This window comes from Bufo gargarizans, chromosome 1, assembly GCF_014858855.1.
Source record: "Bufo gargarizans isolate SCDJY-AF-19 chromosome 1, ASM1485885v1, whole genome shotgun sequence".
NCBI classification, from domain to species: Eukaryota; Metazoa; Chordata; class Amphibia; order Anura; family Bufonidae; genus Bufo; species Bufo gargarizans.
This window is the reverse complement of record NC_058080.1, coordinates 548,669,179-548,681,062: the sequence shown is the minus strand read 5'-3', so window position 1 is coordinate 548,681,062 and position 11,884 is coordinate 548,669,179. Positions and strand designations below refer to the sequence as shown.

General features: G+C 43.7%; 1 protein-coding gene and 1 non-coding gene across 2 annotated transcripts; both read right to left on the bottom strand.

Moving 5' to 3' along the window:
* Positions 1-609: 609 nt before the first annotated feature.
* RANBP1 (RAN binding protein 1) lies at positions 610-11,793 on the bottom strand. The gene is made up of 6 exons (XM_044275589.1): positions 11,602-11,793; positions 8,285-8,421; positions 6,588-6,745; positions 4,330-4,458; positions 3,337-3,402; positions 610-2,005 (listed from the first exon to the last, which is right to left on the bottom strand). The coding sequence occupies exons 1-6, from the start codon at positions 11,614-11,616 to the stop codon at positions 1,881-1,883; spliced, it is 630 nt and encodes a 209-aa protein (XP_044131524.1). The 5' UTR covers positions 11,617-11,793; the 3' UTR covers positions 610-1,880.
* Positions 3,182-3,310, bottom strand: LOC122925308. Its single transcript, XR_006387617.1, has one exon. It is a non-coding gene; the product is annotated as a small nucleolar RNA SNORA77 (small nucleolar RNA).
* Positions 11,794-11,884: the final 91 nt, after the last annotated feature.

The window sequence follows — 11,884 nt, the reverse complement described above, 5'->3', positions numbered from 1 at the left end:
CAAGAAACGTGCAGCCCGCAAAGGACAAAGTCAGCAGTGGTGCACTTGGCACTTGGAAGGTGGAGAGCTGTGCAAGACACTCCTCTCATTCACCAACAGGCCACAGAGCATACTTGCCATTTATATACTTGACTGTACATTTTTAACAACCCTTCCTGTGGGTACACAGCTATCAAGGACTGCTGCTTAGCCACACTGTCTAAATGGTAGGCTTCTCCAAATCTTGTGCCCATGTGCAGCAGCTGCTAGGTATACAAGCTAAATCCCATTACAGCAAATATCGGATCCTAAACTTAATAAGTAAATGACTAATGAGATTACCAGATAATACTGGGACAGAAAAGCCCTAACAGTGTGGGTTTTAGAGATGAGCAGTTTATACAATATGCCTTCTGTAGTTCACTTAGAAAACAATTCCATCAGCATGTAAGCTTAGAACAGTTATATAAGTGGTAATAGTATGCCAAAGAACAAATACTAAACCGCACTCAAGGTTTCAAAAACTTGATAGACTAGCATACGGCATATCAATGTAAACCATTGTGGAAGTTGTTCAATCATTTGTCTTGTATGCAACAGTCTAACATGTAGAGTCAAGAAATACATCTATTTAGCAGTGTGTATATATGGTTTTTATTTCAGCGAGACTATGAGGACTGAGGAAGTACCGGCAACTTCCCCACATCAAAGCTGTTTTAGTTACATAGCAAGTGCATTTAGCTCATTTTGATATTAATGGAAAACGGTCCATATGCGGTGTTTGAGACATTCCACTTTTGCACGTCTACTGCTTATGGCGCTTCATACAGGGCAACAATATTTGGGCATCACTGGGTGCTTTCTACAGGTTAAGCAACATCCGAACCACAGAGCACTCTCATACAAAGCAAGAAGGCAGAGCTTGTGTTCTGGACGGCGAATTCGTCGTCAGTCAGCGACAGGCGGAAGAAAGGAGGATAGGTTTTAGAGTCTAGGTGTGGCACTATTGGCGCTAGTAATCAGAATTAATAAAGGACAGGAGGCTTTTGGCACAGAAATGAAGGGGCAAGAAACATGTTCCAATGGCTTTATGAGAGAGACTAAACCATTCATGTAGCCTGGACCACAAGGCTACAATACTGTCATGTAATGACAGCAGCAACCATGCCACAATTGTCCTTCCAAAACTTCTGAAACAAAATGCAAACCTTCTAAGCATTCCAAAAACAGTTATCAAATATTAGCAATGTAACAGAAAATTGTGTTTCTAGGGTACAAGTCACACTTCAGTCCATCAGAGGGAAGACAATAGATTTCTGGTAAGAGACAAAGCATTCTTTGGCAGTCTAGTAGATCTAGTCCCAACATATAAGATCCTCAAAAGCAGAATAGTGCAGAGACAATTATTCACTGACTAGTTAAAAAAAAAAAAAAAAAAAAAAAATATATGACATTTATGAAAACTCACCAGATGTATTCATTCTCAGTTCAAATTTATTCAATTACACAGTCATCCTAGCAGGGTCAACACAAAAAATAACCCATTAAATCCTTTCCAATGAAACACCTCTATGGAAATGTGATGTTGGACTGTATCATATCCACTTGAGAAGGACCACACCCATGAACATTCCTAGCCCAAGATATAACCATTATGGATTTCAGTACATTTTCAAACTGGTTTTATTTGTTACTTTGGATAACTATAAATAAGTGTTTCCACTATGGAAAAAGAAAGTGAACACAGTACATTTTCATGACTGGGGAATGGATTTGCTTCTGAAGAATTCAACTTAAGGACAAAAGCTTAGAAAAAAAAACAACCTGAATGTTTAAACTCAGTTCTTTTTCCTTAGTTATAAGTCCCTTGTAAAAAATAAAAGAACAAGGCTCTAGTTGACTTATTGCTTCTCTTCTGTTTTTTCTTGCTTGGCGTCCTCTTTGTCTTGAACCTTGCTTTCCTCCTTTACAGTGAGTTCTTCTAATTTCTCAGCCACTTTATCAGCACTATCATTTTTGGTCACATCTGATAGGGGGGAAAAAAGGGTCACATCATAAACACTATGAGCAAAGCAATGGAAAGTAAAAAAGACCCAAGACAGGACGCACAAACCTCACCACAGAGTGACTGCGAAATAATCACACATCGCAAACATCAGGGCCCATATAAGTGTGGATGTACACCACATGTGTCCTGCTCTCTACTCTGCTAGGAAACCTGTTTTTTAAAGATGGCGTCTGCTCACAAATGCATTAACCCCTGCGTTTCTGCCTCTGTTTTACACAGCAGAGGCCCAGGGCAAATACCTGCAATTGGCGGTAAAGCCGATAGCAGACAATTAACCACTCAGATGCTGGCAGCACTAAAACTAGGAGCCGCGCGCTTCCGGACCCAGGCTGTCTTGCTCTAGCTGTGAGCAGGGAAAGTGGCCCGTGCTTACAAGTCAATTACTAGAATATTCCAATGCTAGCCTGCAGGTGGCAGCCCTGGAGTATACCGAATTCAGTATTCTGTAATGCACAGATATTCATTACAGGATACAAGAAGTAATCTAATGACTGCATGTTAGTCACCTACAGTAACTTAAAAAAACAAAAAAAATGTTTTAAATAAAGTGATCAAAAAGTTGTTCACTCCAAAATGGTATCAATAAAACTATAAAACTCCCTGCCACAAAATGAGTCTTCACACAGCACTGTAAAAAATAAAGTTGCAGGGATCAGAATATGGCGATGAAATAATTATTCATTAAGAGAAAAATATAAATGTAGTGTTGCCGTAATCGTACTGAACTGGAGAATGAAAGTCATGGGTCGGTTTTACTACATAGGGAACTCCGTAAAAACAAAACCTGCAAAGCTGGTGGTAATATGGTATCGCCCCCCCCCCCCTCAAATTCCACCTCCATCACCTTTTGTCATTCCTACTACATTGTATGCAATAGTAAATCCTGCAAAAAAACAAGCCCTCATATGGCAATGTGAGCAGATATAAAAGTTATTGCTCAGGGAAGGCAGGGAGTGGAAAACGAAAATGCCAAAACAGAAAACTGCATGGTCCCAATGTTAAAAGGGTTTTTTTTTTCTCTAAAGCAGGACCCAAAATCAGTGTACAAAACAATGGACGTTTTATATTTCCGTAGCAGAAACCAACATGCACTGAAAGCTATCCGACACTGACACACCCCAGCATTAATGTTTTACTAATATCCCATGACCAAACACAACTTTTCTACATTGAAAAAAAGTGTTCAGTTGATCATGGTGTTTATATAGCAGACTGAAAAAGCACTGAAACTGGAGTTGGCAGTTGAGCACAGAGTGAGTCTGCAACAAAGCAATTATAGAAGTTGGTACCTTTATTTCCTTTTTCCTTTGCTTCATTTCTACATTCTTCAAATTTTGCCTTGAACTTCTGGGCATCTGTGTTTTAAAGAGAAAATATTAATGTGTTTCGTAATTGAGGAGAAAAAAAAAAAAAGTGAAGCAAGCCTTACAACTGCTAAAGCAAAATCAGTGTGAAAAAAGGCAGGTCTACAAGAAAAACCCAAAAACAAAGTTGTCCATTCCTTGGAAATTGTTAGGGAACTGACCTCTGGGACACCCACCAATTAATTTAATGGACTGAGTGATCCATCCCTGCATGCAGTGGAGCCCTGTCACTTACTCTGCACAGAACCTACACACAAACACTGCTACGGCCCCTTTGTTTTTCTGATCGGTGGGAGTCCTTGTCAGACACCAAACGATCAGCACATCCTAGAAATAGATGGTCAATGGATATGCCTGTAATACCTTGGTTTAAATGTATATATTTCTCAAACAATAAGACCAGGGGGATGAGCTCTAACAAGGCAATTAAACAGTCTAGTTGAACCGATATAAATGTATTAGGTTTTAAGTATCAGAAATGCCTCCCCAAAAAAAAAAAAAAAAAAAAAAAAAAAAGGATTATCCAAACCTGTAAACCCCCCTCACACTGCCCAGGTCCGGCCGGCTGGATCCTCACTAAAAAGCAATGGCCATTCACTGGTACCCAGCTATGCTGGATCCAGTAACTATGCTAGTATGTTTCCTCTACCGGAATAGACTACGAGATTTAACTGTCGGAGATGTGAATGTAGCCTTACCCAAAATGGCTGCTAAAAGGGTTGGTCACAATGACAGATAGCATTTAGAAAACAGCAATTTCCAAAGTTTTTTTACTATGCAATGTCTCCATAAGGACAGGTTCTCAGTACAGTAGCAGTATAAACCAGAGCTCGGTAAAGCTCTTAAAAAACGCTCAGATATTTTTCATTGTGATGACACAAGAACATAACTTATCCATATACAGTATATAATACTCACTCTCTGCATTTAAAAACCGAATGGCCAGTAGTTCAGGTTTCGGTGCTTCATCTGTATAATCAGCGTATGTATTCCAGACCCATGCTCTGTCACTACCAGCGTTGGGTTTCAGTTCCATTGATGGTGTCACTAGAAAACAAGAGAACTTAAATTATATATATTTAAAGAGGGGCTGTCACCTCTCTTGACATGTCTATTTTAAAGGGGTTCTGCACTTTCATTTAACTGATGATCTTTCCTCTGGATAGATCAGCTTCTGATCAGCGGGGGTCCGACGCCCGGGACCCCCGCCGATCAGCTGTTTGAGAAGGCAGCGGCGCGGCCTTCTCGTTGTTTACTGCCGGCCCACTGACGTCACGACTAGTATCAACTAGCTTGGGCCAAGCTCCATTGAAGTGAACAGAGCTTAGCCCCGCCCACACTAGTTTATACTAGTCGTGATGTCAGTGGGCTGGCGGTAAACTGAGAAGGTAGTAGCGCTGCCTTCTCAAACAGCTGATTGGCGGGGGTCCCGGGTATTGGACCCCCGCCGATCAGAAGCGGATAATCTATCCAGGAAGATAGATCAGTTAAATGAAAGTGCAGAACCCCTAAGTAACTGGGTGTTACCCATGGAGGTTGTGGCAATTGCAGCTGTTTGCCACTTTTCAATCAAAGGGGTTGTCTCAATTCAGCAAATGGCATTTATCATGTAGAAAGCTAATACAAGGCACGTTCTAATGTATTGTGATTCTCCATATTGCCTCATTAGCTGGCTTGACTCATTTTTCCATCACATTATACACTGCTCGTATCCAGGGCTTATGACCATACTTGCACACGACATGAAATAAAATAAAATTGTTGGGCTCTCTGGCACCGCGCATAGGACCAGCAGATCCTGTCGACCGTTACGCTCTTTTTACAATGCCTGATAAATCAGGCCAATTAGAGGTGATTAGTGTTTGTAGAAACGCTCGTCCCCGATAGTAGATCTATGTAAGGGTGCCTTCAGATGCTGTGGAATTTATGTTACGAACTCCAAGTGGACGCTTTGTGTATTCAATTCATGTAATCATTTATTGCCATAAGTATACATCCATAAAAAAAAAAAAATTAAAAACACGCTTTTTGGCCTGTAGCCGAAACAAGTCTTCTTTATGGATGTATACCTATAGCAAAAAATGATTACATGAATTGAATACACAAAGCATCCGCTGGGAGTTTGTTCCATTGTGTTTGCTGGAGCTCTCACTCCTGGGACAGTGCATAGTGAATAGGGTGCTCGCCATTCTCCTACATATGGTGTGGAATTTACGGCAGAAATTTCCCCAACTGAAAATCATTTCCATTGATCTGAATGGGGCAGTAGGCACATGCATTTCTGAAAGCCCCATTCGGGTGAATGGAACCATTTTAAAGTCGTGGAAATTTCTGTAACTAAATCTGCCACATGTGAACACACCCTTAAACGTGCCAGCAATCACCAAATGAAAGGACAAACTCTTATGACTTGGGTGATTGTGTCTTTTGGTAGACACCTAAAATCATTTCTGTGCAGATTGTACACTGTGTAAAAAGTGATCTTATGCCCAGGAACAACAATTTTCCATGGGAACAAGCAATCACTGTATGAATGGCTTGTCATCATACCGTGGAAGTGACTGCTGCATATAAATGCAGCCCTCATCTCTACTGACGATCAGGCAATTATGGGGAACATCTGGTTAGTTCCCGATAACTGCCTGAAACATCGGTCTGTGAAAATAGGCCATGTAAGAGTCTAAAACTGCAATAAATTTAATTACAAAACCTAGCTCTGCTACCAGACCTACTCAAGTATATGTTTTCCAATATCCAAGCATTTTACATGTTAAAAAAAGTTTGTGTCCTCCCCTTCTATTTCTAAAGCGATTCTGTGGAAGCATATTTTACCCCGGATGTTTTCATCCGCGCGACAGGGAGATACAGCACCAGTTGTGCCGGCATCAGAAGCAACGCAGGTGCCAGGGAGTAAGGCAAGTACAATCTCTGCGATGGGCATTACAGATCTTGGATAACCCCATTAAATTTAATTGTAACGCAAACCAAGAATACGGGAGGAAATGCTGGCATATTTTGTAAATTTTCTATTGTTAGGGTTACTTTAAAGCCACGTGTGCTCTCACATTTAATCCTGGATCTGCTGCTAAATGAAGGGTGAAATCTGCAGCAAAAAGTCCAATAGTATAAAGGGCTTCGTTCTCCAGGTATATATTATGACAGCGTTCAATGCCTACCCAAATGATTAGCACAGATTTTCAGTGTCTTATCTCTCCTCATCAATAGGCGGATTGTTCCCTTCTCCCTGTGTTTAAGCAGTTTAACATCACCAGTGCCTCGTTCTTTCCACTCTGGGGGGTCATTTTCAGATGCAAATCGAAACAACTTTGCTCTCCTGCGAAAAGATGCATTTGTTATGCTGCTTATACTTTACAGCGACTGAAACAAGAGTTGAAACATTTAGCAAAAATTAGGGATCGACCGATAGATTTTTTAGGGCCGATACCGATAATTTGTGAACTTTCAGGCCGATAATCTGGGAATTTTTATTTTTGAGAGAAAAAAAAAAAAATCCTACACAAATCTGCTGAAAATTAATGTTTATTGTTAATATTTTTTTGGGTAAATCTTTTTCATTTATACTTAATATTTTGGTTCAATAGCGTCCTGGCTGCCATGGTAACCGATCTGAGCCCCAGCATTTCACTGCTGGGGCTCCGATCGGAGGAGCAGCGGAGAGGGGATCCTGTGGGGGGCGCACTGCGCCACCAATGAAGATTAATCTCTCATTTATTCATATACAGGAGGCGGGAGCTGGCTGCAGAATCACAGCCGGCTCCCGACCTCTATGAGCAGTAGCTGCGATCCGCGGCACCTGAGGGGGTTAACTACCGCAGATCGCAGCTATTGCTCATAGAGGTCGGGAGCCGGCTATGAGATCCTGTAGCTCCCGCCTCCTGTTCAATTTGAAATTAGAATGAATGAGAGATTTCTCTTCATTGGTGGCGCAGTGGCCACAGCCCCTCCCCTTCTCTTGCCCCATGTCCTTTAGTTGGCGGCATCGGCAGCAGCAGCACGGGGGGCCACGGAGAGAGCTGACAGCAGCACGATCTGTGTTCCCCATACGCTAGAGGAATATCGGCAAAATAGATACAGATACCGATAAAAATCCTGAATATCGGCCGATAATCGGTAAAACCGATAATCGGTCGATCCCTAGCAAAAATTAAGGCCCGATACTTGAGAAAAAAAAAAAAAAAAAAAAAAGGCACTGTGCCACTGCAACAACCATGACAGTTTCTGGCTGTACAGTACAAGACTGCTATGGCTAGTGATTGGCTGCAGTGGTCATGTGTGGCATACAGCCGTGACACTGCTGCGGTCTTAAAAACACAGCCAGATAGTGAGGACTTCAGGGGGTGCACTCGAACAAAGGCAGCTCAGGGTGATGAATATGTTTATATTATTCTAATCAATTACAAGATTGCCTGTGGATTTCGTGCTACACATCAGAGTCTAAAGGGTGTATTAGACCCGAAAATATTTCAGTAGATGATCGCTATCGAGCGTTTGAAGTAACACTCATTAGCAATCATATGGCAGTGTAATACTGCTGCCGATTTCCTGATGAACCAGCAAGCGCACGTTCATCAGAAAATTGCTATCTGGTAGTGTCTTATCACAGTTCGCTGCCAGCAAACTGATTCTATATGAGGATGAGCGATGGAATTAGCAAATCACCCCTCCCCGTACTCTGGAGGAGATTGCAGCATGTAATTGCTGCCGTCTCCTCCACTAGTGAGCAGACAATTGCCAGGAAGGAATGCTTCCTTACCAACAATTGCCTGTTAAATCAGGCTGTCTAATACACCCTTTAATCTGGCCTGAGCACCATGAACTTGTACGTTTCGGTGTTCATCTGAAGGATACTTACATTTTAAACAACTCCTCTTCATCTTCTTCAAGTGTCTTAATCTCTTGCTCTGGCAATGAAACAATGGGTTCGAAATGAGGATCGTGGTTGGCTTCTTCTGTGTTCTCAACAGAGGTTTCATGCTCCTCTTGGGGGTCCTGAAATCACAGAAGACTGTCATTAATCACCAGGGCAACAGAAACATCTTCACAGTCTGCCGATATAAATGACCCAAACAAACAGAAGCCCAGCATTTACTTAAGGACAGTTCCTTATATTAGCATGCATCACCGACCTGGCCGCTTGTCACGTTTTAAACACTCCACTGATTCTTAAACATTTAGAAAACATCAAAGACCAGCGTTTTGTGCCAGTCTTTGATAACCCCATGCACTGCTGGAAGATGCACTTAATTTATGAAGTCCAGGCACAGGCCTAGTCATAAATTAGGGGCATCCTCCAGCAGTCCTTGCGCTGCCAGAGTTCAGTCTTCACTTATGCCAGAAAACTGCTGGAAAAAAAAAGATAAAGTGTGCCATGCCAACCAGAACCACCCCTGTCCTGGAAAGTGGTGAGGGCAGGGTAGAAACAACACCTGCAACTAAGGCTTCGTTCGACGGAGGAACAGGCTACCAGAGTTCACTGTATCCAGCATTTGCCGACAGGACTGTGTACCGCGGTATCCCTATTGATTATAATGGGACCCGGCTGGTTTCCGGCATAAATGCTGAGTTTTGGCCAGGCAGTGACATTTAAAAAGTTGCAAACATAGGGTTTGCCAGAAAACCAGCGTGGGGGAATAATAAATTCCTAAAACAAAAAACAGAGTTGCTGGATGCACATAGGGGCGACTAGGAGCAGCACACTATATGTGCAGGGTCTGCTCTCCTGAATGTAGATGCCAAATGGCATAGGTAGGTATAGAGTAGGACCTTCCCGACAGACCATCTTAGGTAGGCGGGCACAGATGTTTTTTGATCAAAATATATTGGCTGAGGGTCTTGGATTTTTATCAAATCAGAGAGGGCTCAGTCCATCTATGTTTGCATCTATTGTGTCAGTGCATTCTTTTCTGTGAATGATAATTCCTCCCAATACCTTCCAAAACTTACTACGGGAAAAGGTCCCATGGAGGTTGTCCTAGAATTTATCACAAGCAGATATCGTCATGTGTGTTATTTTCTAAGTTTTCTTTTTTTTTTGAGCTATACAAAAGTCAATTCATTGCAGCCATTACAGAAAAGGGGGAAAAAAAAGTTTGATAGAATGGCGCTGAACCAGCGTGAGGGGTTGGGCGGTTTAATCGACCTACACTTTTACAGTGAGTAAACCCCAAATATAAAGAAGTCCAAAAAAATTAAAGCCTTAAAGGGAACCTGTCACCGGGATTTTGGGTATAGAGCTGAGGACATTTGATACATATGCAAATTAACCTGAGATGAGTCCTGTCCCTGACTCATCTTCCGTACAGGACTCATCTCAGGGTAATTTGCATATGTATCAAATTTATTTATTTTTTGCACGATAAAAGCACACAGAGCTATGGGGACTGGATTTTGCGGATGTGCTAGCGGCCATCTAGCAGCCCATTCATTTTTGGGAATTACTCAAATTTACTTAGTGTAAAAGTTCAGCTTTTCCCTTTTTTTTTTTATTCTTAATCCCAGTAGGAGATTTGGATTATTAAAAAGGCACAAATTCTTTTGAAGAGTATAGACTGCTGTATTATGGGAACCTCTGTGAGAATCAATGGAAAGGCCCCTTTCCAGGTGCACAGCTTGCCTGTCTCCAGCCGTATGAATGCCAGAGTAAGCTGTGGCAGACCTCTTAAAGGGAACCTGACAGCTCATTTGTGTGATATAACCGTCCACAGTATCTTTATTATCCGTTTATGGCGCTCCAAAAGTGGCTCTTTATCCCTTTGAGTAAATCCGCAGTAAATGCACTCTTATAGCTCATTGAAGTCAAGGAGGCCGCTGCAAACCTCCTGAAGGCAAGCTTTCCCATCCCCCACAGCTTCACCAGGCTAGGGAATGTCACCCCCTGTTGGCACAAGAGCTCCGCTCTCTCACTTCTGGCGCCATTCATGCGGTCAAAAACGTTTCCAGACCACACCAAGAAAGTCCAAGTAGTCCTTGGTGCGGTCCCTGTGCAGACCCCACAAAAAGTCACAGCCTGCTATCAGGTTAGCTCCAACCAATGGAGCTCAAACAAGGAGATCTGCATCAACCAAAATAAAAACCCAAGTCAGAAACTGCAGCGGGTTCTACCTGTGGGCTGCTTGGTGGACTTTGTGACCCAATCAATGATACCGCCCGCTAAGGACTATGGCGTTGGTCAGGTGACTCCTCTTGCCAGACCTGGCACGGCACCAAATAGTCAGGACCACGATAGCAGGGGGATAAGGGTTCAGGTCCATTGCGGATCCGCAATACACCCAGCCAACACTCCCATAGAACTGCCTATTCTTGTTCGCAATTGCAGATAAGAATAGGACGTGCTCTTTTTTTTTGCGGAGCCGTGACCCGGTAGTGCGGGGCTGAAGCCGAAAAGTTTGGGTGGGGGCGCTCCGGAAATGCAGATAGCACACAGTGTGCTCTCTGCCGGCCCCATAGAGAATGAATGGGTCCGCACCCATTCCCGATATTGCGGAACAGATACAGACATGTGAATGGACCCTAAGCGTTTTCCGGTGGGCAAATTGCAGATCTACAAAACACAGATACGGGCTGTGTGCGTTCCGCATTTTGCAGACCGCACCTGGCCAGCACTGTGATAGAAAAGCCTTCGCCTGTCGACGATTTCTCTATATTTTTAGCAGGGTTGTGGGACGCGGTGTGCTGTCCACATCTTTTGCAGGCACATTGAAATGAATGGCCCGCATCTTCTACACAAAACAGACCCAGAGCCAGTAAGAATGTGTGACTGGACCCTGAGGAAAGTTCCTGCACAGGAGTGAGATGGAGGCAGGGTCACCACCATCATGGCTGGACACAGGACAATAGACTGTCCGGGGCACAAGGCCCTGTCCCACACACATCCTAAGTATAAGGCGCACTAGGGTGCGACAAACTCGATCATTGCCACAGCACTTATAAGGCGCCGCTGGCTGGCAGCACTGGGGCACACACGAGTACCGCCTGCTCTGTGCCACACGCTGCCCAGCAGCTACGACCGACGCCCAGGCCCGTTAACTACACATCCCCGGCTTCTCACATGACGAGAAGTTAGCCCGGCGCTCTGAGGCCCCCGCCCCGCACATAGACCACTCTCCGTGCTAACTGTAAACTTTTCCGGCGAATACACCGCGGAAACACCCGGGAGATCTCTATACCCACCTTGGTGTCGGCCATCAGGTGGAGGATGGAGGCAGATTACGCAGCACGGTTGTGGGTGGCAGGATGTCTCTCTCGCTCCGCGATTTCGCGCTGTTTTTCCTCCCTCCCACCAGCAGCACGTACAAGTGTGCGTCACGCCGCAACCTCCAGGACGCGCGGCTGCTTCAAAGCCACGTGACTAGAACCGGTCACGTGACCCCCCGTGACGTCAGCCGCTCTTTGCTTTGCCCAGAGGTTAGACACTTACCCTAACAGATTGCGGAACGTCACGTGGCGTCTTTAC